General features: G+C 42.9%; 1 protein-coding gene across 4 annotated transcripts in view; it reads right to left on the bottom strand.

Moving 5' to 3' along the window:
- LOC115203144 (tyrosine-protein kinase Fes/Fps-like) overlaps nucleotides 1-17,092 on the bottom strand; it is a 35,670-nt gene extending 18,578 nt beyond the window's left edge. Inside the window, exons 1-7 of one of the 4 annotated variants that reach the window (XM_029767554.1) lie at nucleotides 15,822-17,092; nucleotides 13,681-13,941; nucleotides 10,854-11,027; nucleotides 6,159-6,255; nucleotides 4,145-4,328; nucleotides 2,020-2,157; nucleotides 1,789-1,908 (exon numbers count right to left, since the gene is read on the bottom strand). In XM_029767554.1, coding sequence (XP_029623414.1) covers nucleotides 1,789-1,908; nucleotides 2,020-2,157; nucleotides 4,145-4,328; nucleotides 6,159-6,255; nucleotides 10,854-11,027; nucleotides 13,681-13,905 — 938 coding nt within the window. In that variant the 5' untranslated portion in view covers nucleotides 13,906-13,941; nucleotides 15,822-17,092. Of the gene's footprint in view, nucleotides 1-1,788; nucleotides 1,909-2,019; nucleotides 2,158-4,144; nucleotides 4,329-6,158; nucleotides 6,256-10,853; nucleotides 11,028-13,680; nucleotides 13,942-15,073; nucleotides 15,181-15,821 lie in introns of those variants that run through there. The other 3 variants (XM_029767555.1, XM_029767553.1, XM_029767552.1) reach the window with 3 other exon arrangements.
- Between the last annotated feature and the right edge of the window lie 314 nt (nucleotides 17,093-17,406).

Raw genomic sequence — 17,406 nt, 5'->3', positions numbered from 1 at the left:
AAAAACGTTTTGGAACAGAGCTACCTCTCTCGTGAATGCGCACCAATGAAGTGATGTCCTTCCCTGGGTGACCAACTTCCCAGCCTTCTCATTCGGTCTCTGTTCATCGTAGACGCCTCAAACAACTTTCTAAAGACTGTTGACATCTAGTGGAAGCCTTGTGACAATTATTACTATGTGTGTTCAATAGGAAATTACTCGAAGAGAGCCCATGCATCCATATTTCCACTTCCTGGTAGGATTTCTCTCAGGTTTTTGCTTGCTATAGGAGTTCTGTTATACTCACAGACATCATTCAAACAGTTTTATAAACTTCAGAGTGTTTTCTATCCACATCTACTAATAATATGCCTATCCTAGCTTCCGAGTTTGAGTAGGAGGCAGTTTAATATGGGCACATATTTTTCCCGAAATTGTCAATACTGCCCCCTATCCCTAAAGAGCTGTAATCAGTACTCTGTTGAAGCACCTTTGGCAGCGATGACAGCCTTGAGTCTTCCTTGGTATGATGCTACAAGCTTGGCACACCTGTATTTAGGAAGTTTTTCCCATTCTTCTCAGCAGACCCTTTCAAGCTCTGTCAGGCTGGACAGGGAGAATAGGTCTCTCCAGAGATGTTCGATCGGGTTCAAGTCCGGGCTCTGGCTGGGCCACTCAAAGACATTCAGACTTGTCCCAAAGCTACTGCTGCGTTGTCTTGGCTGTGTGCTTAAGGTAGTTGTCATGTTGGAAGGTGAACCTTCGACTCAGTCAGAGGTCCTGAGCAGTCTGGAACAGGTTTTCATCAAGGATCTCTCAGTACTTTGCTCCGTTTATCTTTCCCTCAATCCTAACTAGTCTCCCAGTCCCTGCTGCTGAAAAACATCCCCACAGCTCGATGCTGCCACCATCATGCTTCAGGCCAAAGAGTTCAATCCTGGTTTCATCAGGCCAGACAATCTTGTTTCTCATGATCTTAGAGTCTTTAGGTGCCTTTTGGCAAACTCCAAGCGGGCTGTTTTACTGAGGAGTGACTTCCGTCTGGCCATTCTACCATAAAGGCTTGATTGGTGGAGCGCTGCAGAGATGGTTCTCCTTCTGGAGGGTTCTCCAATCTCCACAGAGGAACTGCGGAGCTCTGTCAGAGTGACCATCGGGTTCTTGGTCACCTCCTTGATCAAGGCCCTTATTCCCTGATTGCTCAGTTTGGCTGATTGGCCAGCTCTCGGTCGAGTCTTGGTGGTTCCAAACTTCTTCCATTTAAGAATGATGGAGGCCACTGTTCTTGGGGACCTTCAAAGCTGCAGAAATGTTTTGGTACCCTTCCCCAGATGTGTGCCTCGACACGATCCTGTCTCGGAGCTCTATGGACAATTTCTTCGACCTCATGGCTTGGTTTTTCTCTGACACGCACTGTCAACTGTGGGATCTTATACTGTATAGACAGGTGTGTGCCTTTCCAAATAATGTCCAATTAACTGAATTTACCACAGGTGGAATCCAATCAAGTTGTAGAAACATCTCAAGCATGATCAATGGAAACAGGATGCACCGGATCTCAATTTAGAGTCTCATAGCAAAGGTTCTGAATACTTATGTAAATAAGGTATTTCTGTTTTTATAAATGTGCAAAAAATGATAAAAACCTGTTTTCACTGTGTCATTATGGGGTATTGTATGTAGATTGATGAGGGAAAAAAATAATGAATACATTTTAGAATAAGGCTGTATCTTAACAAAATGGGGAAAAGGTCAAGGGGTCTGAATACTTTTTGATTGCGCTGTGTCTGTGTGTGCGTATAAACTAACCTGTGTTGGATCCCCTCCACTGTAAGCTCATTTAGTTCCAGCTCTCCAGTCTTTAGTCGATCTGTGTTCTCCAGAAGACCAGAGTCAAACTCCACACACACCGGAACCTCCCCTACAGACCTGAACACACATGGTGAAACTTTTCAGCCTCTTGACTGCATTAAGATCAGAATATTTACATTTTAGTCATTTAGCAGATTCTCTTATCCAGAGCAACTTGCAGCTGAATACCTGTTCTGCTGGATGAAGCTCTCGTACTCTCTGTGTGGCTCTATGGCCTTCAGAGCAGTAGACATCTCCTCGTGGACAGATACTACCTCCTGTTGGAGCATACTGGACATGTCATAGTACTCCTGCAGGATCTCCTTCCTGGGTTACAGGGAAAAAGTTTAATGTCAGGTAGAGAGGTCAGGGCAGTATAATTCAACCCTGGTCTGGGGACCCACTGGGTGTGCAGGCTTTTTTCTAGCTCAGCACTAACGCACCTGCTTCATCTAATCAAAGGCTTGAAGATCCGTTATTAAATAGGTACAGTGCCTTCAGAAAGTATTCAGACCCCTCGACTTTTTCCACATTTGTTAGGTTATAGCCTTATTCTAAAATTGATTACATCGTTTTTTCCCCTCATCAATCTACACACAATACACACAACACAATGACAAAGCAACAACTGTTTAGAAATTTTTTCCTAATTCATCAACAACAAAAAACTGAAATATCACATTTACATAAGTATTCAGACCCTTTACTCAGTACTTTGTTGAAGCACCTTTGGCAGCGGTTACAGGCTCAATCTTCTTGGGTATGACGCTACAAGCTTGGCACACCTGTATTTGGGGAGTTTCTCCCATTCTTCTCAGCAGATCCTCTCAAGCTCAGTCAGGCTGGATGGGGAGTGTTGCTGCACAGCCATTTTCAGGTCTCTCCAGAGATGCTCGATTGGGTTCAAGGCCGGGCCACTAAAGGACATTCAGAGACTTGTCCCAAAGCCACTCCTGCGTTGTCTTGGCTGTGTGCTTAGGGTCGTTGTCCTGTTGGAAGGTGAACATTCACCCCAGTTTGAGATCCTGAGCTCTCTAGAGCACGTTTTCATCAAGGATCTCTCTGTACTTTGATCCGTTCATCTTTTCCTCAATCCTGACTAGTTTCCCAGTCCCTGCTGCTGAAAAACATCCCCACAGCATGATGCTGCCACCACGCTTCACCGAAGGGATGGTGCCAGGTTTCCTCCAGACGTGACACTTGGCATTCAGACCAAAGAGTTCAATCTTGGCAAATTCCAAACGGGCTGTCATGTGCCTTTTGCTGAGGAGTGGCTTCTGTCTGGCCACTCTACCATAAAGGCCTAATTGATGGAGTGCTGCAGAGATGGTTGTCCTTCTGGAAGGTTCTCCAATCTCAACAGAGGAACTCTAGAGCTCTGTCAGAGTGACCATCGGGTTCTTGGTCACATTCCCGTTCAAGGCCCTTCTCCCCCGATTGCTCAGTTTGGACAGCTCTAGGAAGAGTCTTGGCGGTTCCGAACTTCTTCTAATTAAGAAATATGGAGGCCACTGTGTTCTTGGGGACCTTCAATGCTGCATAAATGTTTTGGTAGCCTTCCCCAGATCTGTGCCAACACAATCCTGTCTCAGAGCTCTACGGACAATTCCTTCGACATCATGGCTTGGTTTTTGCTCTGACATGCACTGTCAACTGTGGGACCTTATATAGACAGGTGTGTGCCTTTCCAAATCATGTCCAATCAATTGAATTTACCACAGGTGGACTCCAATCAAGTTGTAGAAACATCTCAAGGAAGATCAATGGAAACAGGATGCCCCTGAGCTCAATTTCGAGTCTCATAGCAAAGGGTCTGAATATTTATCTAAATAACGTTCAGTTTTTATTGTGCAAAAATGTATAAAAAACTGTTTTCGCTTTGTCATTATGGGGTATTGTGTGTAGATTGCTGAGGAAATTGTTTTATTTAATCAATTTTAGAATAAGGCTGTAACGTAATAAAATGTAGAAAAAGTTAAGGGGTCTGAATACTTTCCGAAGGCACTGTATGTATAGTACTCGGCTGAAACAAAAGCCTGCACACCCTGTGGGTCTCCAGGGCCAGTATTGACTACATTACGTGGGTTTGGACAACAGCCAAAAACAATTATATCAAACTTCCCATGAGAGTGCTTGAATTGTTATCAAAAGGGAAGGATATTAGGTGAGATACAAAACCATGCAGTGTAACAACGGGATGACCATAGTCACAGTACTTTCCTTCCACGCTGGACACACACGCAATATGATCTCATCACTGACTGGGAATTCACTGACAGAGTTGTGCTTTCCCCTCACACACACACACACTTACAGTACGAGTACCATCTCCTGCTGTAGGCTCTGTAGTGCCATGAGCAGGGCAGGTTGGGCCTGGCTGTAGTGGTGCTGATGGTACACCTGGGCTGCTCTGACTGACAGCACATACTCATTATGAAGCTCATGGAGCCTCAGAGTAGCCTTCACATAGCGCTCCCTCGCACGCTCACGCTCTTTATCTAAACAAACATAAGACACTATATATATATATATCAGTAGAACACACACAAATGTAGGTTAGAATGGAAAAACAAAACACATGACAAATAGTCACTACTAATATGATCAACTGTGTTAATTTGGTGAATCATTAGGACACCAGTTGTCTAAACAGAACTATCAGGAGAAAGGGGCGGAAATCCCGGGGGGGACACGACCCCCCCCCTCCTGGGAAAAATACGATTTGTCCCCCCCCCCAATATATTACTGAAACATAACTATGTAACTTAAATAATACGCAATGAAAGCAATTGTGCTGATTATAGACACTTAATAGCGCGTTTTTAAGTTTCAAAAGATTGTGACCCCCCCACCCTTTGCCTCACAATGGTTTGATCCACTGCCAGTTCCTTAGTTGGCAAGATAACAGAGGGGTCGTGTCTACTGTCTGAAAGGCACTCAATGCACATAACTGACGTGAGGTTCATCCAGTCAATCGCGCACACACACTAGCTGAATATGCAGAGCTAGCGCGCAAATATTAACTATTAAGCTAGCTAGTACCTATTCCATTTATGTGGCGTCGTCAAAGATGGAATCTTTGCTATCGTCAATTTATTCCAAGATCAGCATGCAGATGATGTAAGTTAGTGCTTCAAAGTCCCTGTGATAAGGTTAGCGATAAACTGAAGTCCAAACTGAACAGAACTACACTCTCTTCTACCATTGTCTTAAATATATTTAATGGTCTCGTTGCAAAAGCTAAATTGTCGCAAGGGAACTTTTATTTATTTATTTTATTTCACCTTTCTTTAACCCGGGTAGCAAAGATTATAGCGAACACCACTGAAACGGAATTGGTGCTCGCTAGCTTTGCAAATTCAGCTATTGTTGGAAGCCAGCCAATATGAAACAAACTATTAAAATTACAAAAGGTTGCAGCATATGTTGTGTAAATGGTGAACTCATACAGCTGTCAACTCTTGTCATTTTAATCCGTTTCACATTTGCTAGCTACCTTTTAGATCGAAGCCCAAATAGAATGATAAAAGATAAGATGATAGAAGCCCATCTCCTACTGTAAATAACCTACACACTGTGTGTGTGTGTAGCCAGCCAGCCAGCCAGGTAGAAAAATGGCAGAAAAATAAAAGACGGACATCAGAGTATTTTTCAATACACCAAAACGCATAGTAAGAACCCTAGTAGCCTAATATCTCAAAGACTAGTTGATAAAATGTTCATAAGAAAGAAATGAAATTCTAATGGAAATGTTACAATGATGTCATTAGGCAGAGCAGGCAACAGATGGCACACAGACAGCAGAGTTGGGGACAGATATGCAGGGACAGACTGGCAGAGACAGGGAGTCTCAGGTAAGTTTGTTGAGTCTTTGTTTGGCAACATTATGAAAGGTTCTCAATTTTTTGGACTTGTAAAAAAGGAACATAATTGGAAAATGCCATGGATACCCCCACTCTCAACTTAAACTGGTGACTGAACTGAGATTTGTTTAAGGCAATGGTATTGCTGTTGTGATTAGTTGTGTAGTTTTGGGTACCGGTAGGAGTACGGCAAACACCTTATTTCTTTGGTTCCTCAATATACATTTACCATATTACAATGTAGGCTATGTGTTACAGCACTACTTTTTGTGTCCCCCTCAGGAATTGCTCTTGAGAAAATTTCATGTAATTGTCCCCTCCAAAGTTGATATCAGATTTTCGCCCCTGTAAGGAGGTAAAGATCATCTGTTGTCCAGAATGTAATCCTTTCAGCCAGTCAAAGTGAGAGTATCTCTGTGCTGTTTGGAGAAATGAGACGGAGCCAGACAGAGTGAGCTTCCCCACCTTTACTGGCCTCCTGGTACTTCCTCTTTGCCTGCGCTGCATCCCTCACCAGCTGTCTGTAGCTGGCCTTCAGCCTCTCCAGCTCTGTCTGGGTCACCTGACAAATGGAAAGGGTATATTAGTGTTACCTCATCCAAACAAGGTGCATAAATTGAAGAACAAATGGGATGAGTAGAGAGATATTCAGCCACTCTCTGAGGACAATGAGAGTCCTCAAATACATTTCTACTCGTCCTGTGATCTAACCACAGAGCACCGTCCTCAGAGAGGGAAAGGAGGGGAGACGGAGTGGAGATGATACTGTACAAACAAGTGATACGGGTGTGGTTTGTTAAAAGCGGGAGTGCCTTCACAATGCAAGGTTTTGTTTGACCCCAGCTTTGCCACCTCTGAGACAACACAGACAGACAAGAGAGAGGAGAAAGACCAGACAGGAAAGACCGGGACGCAGACCCTACAGGCCTGAGTCCCAACACCTCTCAACTCAGAGGTAGAAGCACGCAGGAAGTCGGTGACGTCAGAGAGGCCCTGGTAACAGAAACTGGTTTGACTGCATTTTTTTACCCTTAACATTTCCATTAGCCACCATCTAAGTCACCAACATTTTCTGAGTCAAGATCACTTTCTGAGTCTAAATGCAAGTTGAGCATGCATGGTAAAAATACTGTTTAAACATGACTTTAAAAAGATAAGCCTACGTAACATTAACCAATTAAAAACAGTTCTGTAGCAATGATGTTTGTGCAGTAGGCTTGGATGGCCCAATACATTGTCACTGTTTATTGGCTATGCTTGAATGTTCTTCTCAGACAATTTTGAAATTATATTTAAAAAATGTAGGTATATAATCACACTGGTAATAGATCATTTGTTGTAGTACTTGTAGGGCAGTGAGCTGAGTGAACATAATATTATTATATATTTTTTACTGGACTGATGGCCTGCATCTGATGGTCAGTCTGAGGAGAGGGAGGGAGCAGCAGTTCCTCCACTTAGAAAAGAGGACAGTCTTCTAGCTGATGGCAAAATTCAAGTCACACTGCATTATTTCTGCCTCATGTACCAATTCATGTTGTTCTTCCTATGACCAGAGAAAGAGAAATATTCCTTGATATTAAAAAAGACACAAGCCGCTAATAATAACAACAATGCAAGCTTATCGAAAATTTGCTACACTCATTCATTGCAGCTGCAGTGCTGGTTGTAGCATGAGTGGAAGTAGGGAGAAAGTGTATTTTATGGCTTATAAAAGTGTTGAACAAAGTGTTGACAGTGCTAAATAACAACTTAAACAAGAACTTACTCATGAAAACAGCAGCTCTTTGCTGTACTCATTGAGTCTTCAAAGTCATTATTTTAAAAGTTTTACATTTCACGGTATCAACTTTTCTGTGAAGACACCGGTGCACTTGATTTGCTCTCTAGGCCCGCCGGGTATGCGGAGTTCTACCTTCAGACATGAAATGGTTGAAAATGGGAACACTTTGCCTTCCCGGGACTGGGTCTGCTAAATGAAGTGCACCTACTGCCAACAGCACGAAACAAATCTTTAAAAAATAGGAACAAGGCTTTATCGTAGTTTTATTTACAGAAATGTTTGGTGATCGACGAGGAATGCCTTGAGATCGACCGGTTGGTGACCACTGACCTAAGGTTAATTATAACAATTTTTTATTTTTTAGGGGGTAGATCAGCTTTAATATTGCAGATAGATTGTGGCTTCCATCAATGTAACTGTCTGCATCATTTCCAATTTCTTCCTAAATACCTGCCTTTCTAGGGAGTTTTTCCTAGCCACCGTGCTTCTACATCTGCATTGCTTTCCATTTAGGATTTTTGGCTGGGTTTCTATATAGCACTTTGTGACATCGGCTGATGTAAAAAGGGTTTTATAAATACATTTGATTGATTGATTGATTGATTTACGGACAGAGTATATTTTACAATAGTTATCTTGTTTGTTTTTAATCCCATCCTTCAACTCCACTCAACCCCTCCCATCTATCTCTGAACACCATCCAGTTGATTTCTATTTGCCATATATTTTTCAACTGTGCTGTGATGTTTCACAAAAGGTTAATTATACCTTGCACTACCAAAGTGCAGAGGATGTCTGCATTAGGCCTGTGACTTGTTTGTAGTGCACTGTACAAGGTACTAAGGCAAAACCTGACCCAGGAAATGTACAAACTGCAACCCATAAACCAGGAATTCATTAAAGATGAACACATAATTTGCTCGCCGTAATATGGTAACGATAGAAACCACGGAAAGGGCAAAAGCTATTGTCATATTAAAGTCCCCGATGGCTTTTGTTCATCAAAATGCATTTGCTATGCAAGAGCAATTCTCAATTAGACAACAATGGCCAAACTCAGTTACAGCCCATTGGCTTTCATTTCAACTGAGTGCTGTCTGTTAATGAAGTTACAATAACTGTGCAGCTCTGCATCTCAAAGAGGAGCGCCTACTGCATATCCACACTGGTGAAAAGGGAATGCATTAAATTCACACATTTGTGATTAATTTAACTATTTCAAGCCCAAAGTTTAAAACAGCTTTCTTTGCAACCTATGCCATGCTCTTCGTATTAAGCACATCATATTACAGAGATTAGTACAAGGTGACCGTCTGTTTTGACTGTTTCAGGTGATAACAGTATTCCTACATAAGGTCTTATAGTAATAGTAATATAGTAATATTAATAGTCTTACAGTAATAGCCCTTTGTGCTACAGGATCTTTGATCATTGTTATTTGTACATTTCCTGTTTGACAAGATCAGTGGCAAAAGGCTCTACATAGAGATGTATACTGTCTCTAAAATAGAGTGGTAACCAAAGAAACCATCAGAACTCACAACAAACAAACCAAATACAGTATGAGCTACAGTGGCTTGGGAAAGTATTCACCCCCTTGGCATTTTTCCTATTTTGTTGCCTCACAACCTGGAATTAGAATAGATTTTTGGGGGGTTTGTATCATTTCATTTACACAACATACCACTTTGAAGATGCAAAATATGTTTTATTGTGAAACAAACAAGAAATAACACAAAAAAACATAACTTGGTGTACAGTAATCTTTAAGTCATACCACAGATTCTCAATTGGATTGAGGTCTGGGATTTGACTAGGCCATTCCAAGACATTTAAATGTTTTCCCTTAAATCACTTGAGTGTTGCTTTAGCAGTATGCTTAGGGTCATTGTCCTGCTGGAAGGTGAACCTCCATCCCAGTCTCAAATCTCTGGAAGACTGAAGCAGGTTTCCCTCAAGAATTTCCCTGTATTTAGCACCATCCATCATTCCTTCAATTCTGACCAGTTCCCCAGTCCCTGCCGATGAAAAACATCCCCACAGCATGATGCTGCCACCACCATAATTCACTGTGGGGATGGTGTTCTCGGGGTGATGAGAGGTGTTGGGTTTGTGCCAGACATAGCGTTTTCCTTGATGGCCAAAAAGCTCAATTTTAGTCTCATCTGACCAGAGTACCTTCTTCCATATGTTTGCAGAGTCTCCCACATGCCTTTTGGCAAACACCAAACCTGTTTGCTTACTTTTTTCTTTAAGCAATGGATTTTTTCTGGCCACTCTTCCGTAAAGCCCAGCTCTGTGGATTGTACGGCTTAAAGTGGTACTATGGACAGATACTACAATCTCCGCTGTGGAGCTTTGCAGCTCCTTCAGGGTTATCTTTGGTCTCTTTCTTGCCTCTCTGATTAATGCGCTCCTTGCCTGGTCCGTGAGTTTTGGTGGGTGGCCCTCTCTTGGCAGGTTTGTTATGGTGCCATATTCTTTCCATTTTTTATTCATGGATTTAATGGTGCTCCGTGGGATGTTCAAAGTTTCAGATATTTTTATAACCCAACCCTGATCTGTACTTCTCCACAACTGTGTCCCTGACCTGTTTGGAGAGATCCTTGGTCTTCATGGTGCCGCTTGCTTGGTGGTGCCCCTTGTTTAGTGGTGGTGCAGACTCTGAGGCCTTTAAGAACAAGTGTATATATACTGAGATCATGTGACACTTAAATAAAGTCCACCTGTGTACAATCTAACTAATTATGTGACTTCTGAAGGTAATTAGTTGCACCAGCTCTTATTTAGAGGATTCATAGCAAAGGGGGTGAATACATATGCACACACCACTTTTCAGTTTTTATTTTTTATAATTTTTTTCATTTCACTTCCCCAATTTGGACTATTTTGTGTATGTCCATTACCTGAAATCCCCCCCAAAATCTATTTAAATTTCAGGTTGTAATGCAACACAATAGGAAAAACGCCAAGGGTGATGAATACTTTTGCAAGGCACTGTACAAACAAGACTCAGAAATAGCACCACTCTCAGTAAATTTGTGTGATTTTTTTCAACACTGTAGGCTACTGCATATTTCTCAAGCATATAGCTGAAAGCCAGCATGTGAAAGTGGAAGCTACTTCCCATTTTGAAAGCAAACTGACAAGGTGTTTGGTGGAGGACTACAAAGTGCCTGGTAATATTTATCAGGGCAAATTGAGTTTTACAGAGTGATATGTTCATCTGTTTGTGTGTGTGTGTGTGTGTGTGCAGTCGTGTGTGTGTGTGTGTGTGTGTACAGTCGTGTGTGTGTGTGTGTGTGTGTGTGTGTGTGTGTGTGTGTGTGTGTGTGTGTGTGTGTGTGTGTGTGTGTGTGTGTGTGTGTGTGTCGGACCCTGCTGAGCTCCTGGCTGAGCTGGCTCCACTGCTCTGCGTATGTCTTCCTGAGCTGCTGCTTGTCTCTGATCAGCAGGGTCAGTTTGCTGAGAGGCCCAACCTGCAGGTCCTCAGACTGCCGCCGCATCACACGACTCAAACTCTCCGTCTGAGCCACCAGTACACCCCACGACTGAAAGAGGAAGGAGGCCAGAAAGAGAGAGAGAGAGAGACAGAATTAATTAAGAGAATACTCTGCGTATCACTATCTACTGATCAAACGTAATGCTAATTCATCAATACTGTTGAAATGTCAAGTCCACTTTGCAGCTGGGGGTGGATGTGGTCGAATGTCGAAACCAGTGAGTTTGCTAAAACCAGTGATATAGTGTAGGGGTCATTCCATTTGATTTCAATCACTGAATGAAAGTTCCCATTCATATTTGCTCACGGTAGAAGTAAGTGGTCAGAAAGGGACTTTTTGGACCGGAATGCCAAAATATTTAGGAGATGTGCTCAAAGTTGACCCATTTTGCCTACCCCACCCTACCATGAGGCATACTGTACATGTCTTAATCACTGGAAAAGATAAACGGTTGAGTTTGACATAATTTAAAAATGTAAACAGGGTTGTCAAACAAAAAATAATGTCCTTTTTTATCCTTTAACATCAATTACCTACAAACAAGGAAATTACGCTGTTTTTTTATTTTGGTTTATGTTGTAGCTTAGACCCTATTTTACATAATCTGAGATGTTTATATTGTGCCCGTCACCGGTTGAGACGCAGTATACTTTTGAATACAGGGTGGGTGTCATTTCAATTATAGAAATAGAATTCATAGAACGGACATATCCCAGACCACTGCAATTTAGATGGTACATCATTGAAATATACTGCTCAAAAAAATAAAGGGAACACTTAAACAACACAATGTAACTCCAAGTCAATCACACTTCTGTGAAATCAAACTGTCCACTTAGGAAGCAACACTGATTGACAATAAATGTCACATGCTGTTGTGCAAATGGAATAGACAACAGGTGGAAATTATAGGCAATTAGCAAGACACCCCCAATAAAGGAGTGGTTCTGCAGGTGGGGACCACAGACCACTTCTCAGTTCCTATGCTTCCTGGCTGATGTTTTGGTCACTTTTGAATGCTGGCGGTGCTTTCACTCTAGTGGTAGCATGAGACGGAGTCTACAACCCACACAAGTGGCTCAGGTAGTGCAGCTCATCCAGGATGGCACATCAATGCGAGCTGTGGCAAGAAGGTTTGCTGTGTCTGTCAGCGTAGTATCCAGAGCATGGAGGCGCTACCAGGAGACAGGACAGTACATCAGGAGACGTGGAGGAGGCCGTAGGAGGGCAACAACCCAGCAGCAGGACCGCTACCTCCGCCTTTGTGCAAGGAGGAGCAGGAGGAGCACTGCCAGAGCCCTGCAAAATGACCTCCAGCATGCCACAAATGTGCATGTGTCTGCTCAAACGGTCAGAAACAGACTCCATGAGGGTGGTATGAGGGCCCGACGTCCACAGGTGGGGGTTGTGCTTACAGCCCAACACCGTGCAGGACGTTTGGCATTTGCCAGAGAACACCAAGATTGGCAAATTTGCCACTGGCGCCCTGTGCTCTTCACAGATGAAAGCAGGTTCACACTGAGCACATGTGACAGACGTGACAGAGTCTGGAGACGCCGTGGAGAACGTTCTGCTGCTGCAACATCCTCCAGCAAGACTGGTTTGGCGGTGGGTCAGTCATGGTGTGGGGTGGTATTTCTTTGGGGGGCCGCACAGCCCTCCATGTGCTCGCCAGAGGTAGCCTGACTGCCATTAGGTACCGAGATGAGATCCTCAGACCCCTTGTGAGACCATATGCTGGTGCGGTTGGCCCTGGGTTCCTCCTAATGCAAGACAATGCTAGACCTCATGTTCCTGCAAGAGGAAGGCATTGATGCTATGGACTGGTTCACCCGTTCCCCAGACCTGAATCCAATTGAGCACATCTGGGACATCATGTCTCGCTCCATCCACCAACGCCACGTTGCACCACAGACTGTCCAGGAGTTGGCGGATGCTTTAGTCCAGGTCTGGGAGGAGATCCCTCAGGAGACCATCCGCCACCTCATCAGGAGCTGCCCAGGCGTTGTAGGGAGGTCATACAGGCACGTGGAGGCCACACACACTACTGAGCCTCATTTTGACTTGTTTTAAGGACATTACATCAAAGTTGGATCAGCCTGTAGTGTGGTTTTCCACTTTAATTTTGAGTGTGACTCCAAATCCAGACCTCCATGGATTGATAAATTGGATTTCCATTGATTATTTTTGTGTGATTTTGTTGTCAGCACATTCAACTATGTAAAGAAAAAAGTATTTAATAAGATTATTTCATTCATTCAGATCTAGGATGTGTTATTTTAGTGTTCCCTTTATTTTTTTGAGCAGTGTATAATACTTCCTATTACAACCACAAAGATGGCCACTGATCCACCCACCGTGGAATGTCAACTTAAATAGGAATGGCTATTCTATTGTCTATATTCAATAGGTTTCCTATGGAAGATTGACCGTATAATTTAAAAACAACTGTCACTATCAAACCCAACCGTTTATATTTTCCAGTGATTAAGACATGGATGTCTCATGTTGGGGTGGGGTATGCAAAATGGGTCAACACTGAGCACTTCTATCTTCTAAATATTTTGGCATTCAGGTCCAAAAAGTTACTTTCTGACCACTTCTATGATGGGCAAATATGTATAAAAAGTTTCAATCAAAACAAAAGAGGTGTGGTCAACAACAAAAAAATGTCAATCAAATGGAAGGACCCGTAAAGAACCTGGTTGAGCTGGCTGATGTAGTCCAGTCCTCCCCCAGGCTGGGGCCCCTCCAGTTTCTCAACCATGGCAGCCATCTGGTGCAGCTGAACAGAGAACTCCCGGTCGCTCTTGGACCGCTGGCTCATCCACTTCTTCATCACTTCCATCAGACGTAGTTCTGAGTCTTGCAGCCGCATCAGGGCCGCGTTGGCCTGGGGACACCACAGGTCCTCCCCAAACCCCATCAGATCTGCACCCAGAGAAGTGGGAACCCAGTCAAACTGTAGACAGTAGACATTGGAGTGGATGTGAGAGAATGAACCACACACGTGACCTGGCTAATAAGGTGCAGGAAGATGAAAAGAAAAACTGAATGAGAATGCATGGGATTTATCCTCTCAGTCTAGACTCTGGGTGTACTTTCTTTACCGGACTGTAGAGTCAGGTGAATTAGTTAAACTTAGTGAGGCTAAGGTGTTTAAATAATAATTCCAAGACTACACAACTGATTATTTAAACAAGTTGTATTTGTGTAAGTAAGCAAACGTGGCATGTGGAGGGTTTCACTTCTGGGTGATTTATTTCAAAGGGAGAAAACAGTTAGGCACACTTCCTCCTGAAATACAGAAGTGCTGAGAAGTGTGACATGGCTCTAAACTGTTTTTTCGTTTTAGTATAATTTTACTAACTGAGTTATTATACTATTACAGAGAAGAACGGTAAAATAAGTTGGACTTGAGGCTTAACATAATGCAGCCTACTGTGGAACTCTGGCATCATCCATAACCACTCTCCTTTGCCAAGATAATCCATCCACCTGATGGCCAAGGACAAAAAAGGTCACTCTAAAATGTGCTGTTTTGTCACACAGCCCAATGCCACTGATCTCTTGAATTGAGGGAGCGTGCAATTGGAATGCTGACTGCAGGAATATCCAGCAGAGCTGTAACCAGAGAACTGAATGTTCATTTATCTACCATAAGCCACAATGTCATTTTAGAGAACTTGACAGTAAGTCCAACTGGCCTCACAATCGCAGACCACGTGTATGGCGTCGTGTGGGTGAGCGGTTTGCTGATGTCAACGTTATGAACAGAGTGCCCCATGGTAGCGGTGGGGTTATGGTATGGGCAGGCATAAGCTATGAACAACAAACACAAATGCATTTTATTGATGGAAAATTTGAATGCTCAGAGATATGGTGACGAGATCCTGAGGCCCATTGCCTTATGATTCATCCGCTGCCATCACCTCATGTTTCAGCATGATTTTTATTTATTTATTTATTTCACCTTTGATAACGATGATATACGATGATATACGATGATAACGTATGTCACCATGTCACAAGGATCTGTACACAATTACTGGAAGCTGAAAATGTCCCAGCTCTTCCATGGCCTGCATACTCACCAGACATGTCACCAAATAGAGCATGTTTGGCATGCTCTGGAGAAACGTGTATGACAGCATGTTCCAGTTCAAGCCAATATCCAGCAACTTCGCAAAGCTATTGAAGAGGAGTGGGACAACATTCCACAGGCCACAATCAACAGCCTGATCAACTCTATTTGAAGGAGATGTATCCAACTGCATGAGGCAAATTATGGTCACACCAGATAAATATATTAGGCCCTAATCTATGGATTTCACATGACTGGGAGTACAGATATGCATCTCTTGGTCACAGATACCTTAAAAAAGAAGGGGGGTCTTTTTTTAAAGGTATCTGTGACCAAGAGATGCATATCTGTACTCCCAGTCATGTGAAATCCATGATTAGGGCCTAATTTATTTATTTCAATTTACTGATTACCTTATATTAACTGTAACTCAGTAAAATCTTTGAAATTGTTGCACGTTGAATTCATACATTTGTTCTGCGTACATACAGCAGGGATGAGTAATATGTTGACGAAACCTACAACTGAACATGTAAACCCGCCCTGCTGATGAATTTACCTTGATCTAAATTCGATCACACGAAATCCTTTATCTAACTACATAGGGAGATGTGCATGTGTAGCTTGCTATTGATAATGATACAAATTGTATCATTATCAATAGCCCATGTAGGCTATCATTAAAATAGTTCAATAAAGTATACTGTAGTGTACTGTAGTGTACTATGAGTTTACGTTGTCAGAAAAAATATTCTCACCTCAGGTTATTGCAAGCAGTCCACTCCTACGTTTCAAGGATTTATAGCATATTTAAGGCTATGACGATTCTTATCGAGGAGACATTAATTGTGCCGACAGAAACTGTTACAGTGAGTTAGTACTGATATCACTGGTCTGGCTCCGCGACCATACTCGCATCAGAAACATAAAAGCAGGAAGCTAGCGCTGTCACACCACAGCGGGACTGACTGGGGAGGTGAGTGACTGCGTCCTCTTCGGGACGGAAGGCTTGGTACAGCGCAGTTCAATAACATAACATCTCATTAACTGGGTGGATAAACGAAGACAATAATTGAGGTAAGCAGGTGGCTAAATTGGAACGCATCATTAGCTTGAGCAGCGGTTGGCCTGGAGTACTTGCCTTAGTGACACTCGTGATCCAAAATTATACTTTCTGAAAATGCTGTAGAACACCTGCAACACAGACAGAACACCAGCCTACAGCACAATGAAATGTATTAGTATGAAATGTACATGCATAAGAATGCACCATAAATATAAATGAAAGGACTTGTTAATGACATGAATAGGGCACCACAGTATGAGTCATAATAACCATAAAACCTAGCGGGCAAACAGGGAAATTGTTCTAATTGTTGTCCTCCATTCATTTTCCCGAAGGGAGTTTCATGTAGGTTTACCCTGGCGTGACGTTTTGATAAGTGTAAATCTCTCTAGGAAAATATGACTTCTTTGTTGTATTTCAGGTGAAGGGACATTGCTGACAGGCCAGGGCCCATATTCACAAAGAGTACTGATTTTATGAGTACAAAGAGTACTGAGTTTACATTGACAAGGGGGAGGTCCAAGATCATTATCCCTACTGTGAAATGCTTTGGGAATATGGGCCCTGGAAGAAAGCTGTTGCCCAATACCTTGTACCACAGGACCCTAGAGCAGGGGTAGGCAACCCTGTTCCTGAAGTGCCGTACACCAGATTTGCGTTCAGTTCACTTGAACGTTTGCGACGTTGTGGACGGTTTGTACTGAACACGTTATCCCAAAACATTTTTAAACAGACTGAGATACGTTTGTGCCATTCAGTGGGTGTGGCTTGAAGCAATGAGTGACCTAATTAAATGGCAGCGGTGCGTTTTGAACCCACAACCCAACCCCTCCCTGTTTTTCAACTGGTCGTTCAGTAGAGCTCCATTCCGTTTAACGTTCTATTAGGTTTTTATGTGCTGAACACAGCCCTGAACGCTTTTTCAGTTCTGCCCACAAATTTTCTATAGGTTTGAGGTCAGGGCTTTGTGATGGCCACTCCAATACCTTGACTTTGTTGACCTGAAGCCATTCTGCCACAACTTTGGAAGTATGCTTGGGGTCATTGTCCATTTGGAAGACCCATTTGCAACCAAGATTTAACTTCCTGACTGATGTCTTGAGGTGTTGCTTCAATATATGCACATAAGTTTCCTTCCTCGTGAAGCCATCTATTTTGTGAAGTGAACCAGTCCCTCCTGCAGCAAAGCACCCCCACAACATGATGCTGCCACCCCCGTGCTTCACGGTTGGGATGGTGTTCTTCGGCTTGCAAGCCTCCCCCTTTTTCCTCCAAAC

Source organism: Salmo trutta, chromosome 12, assembly GCF_901001165.1.
Source record: "Salmo trutta chromosome 12, fSalTru1.1, whole genome shotgun sequence".
NCBI lineage: Eukaryota > Metazoa > Chordata > Actinopteri > Salmoniformes > Salmonidae > Salmo > Salmo trutta.
Note: the sequence above shows the minus strand (reverse complement) of the source record. Positions and strands in the feature narration are given on the sequence as shown.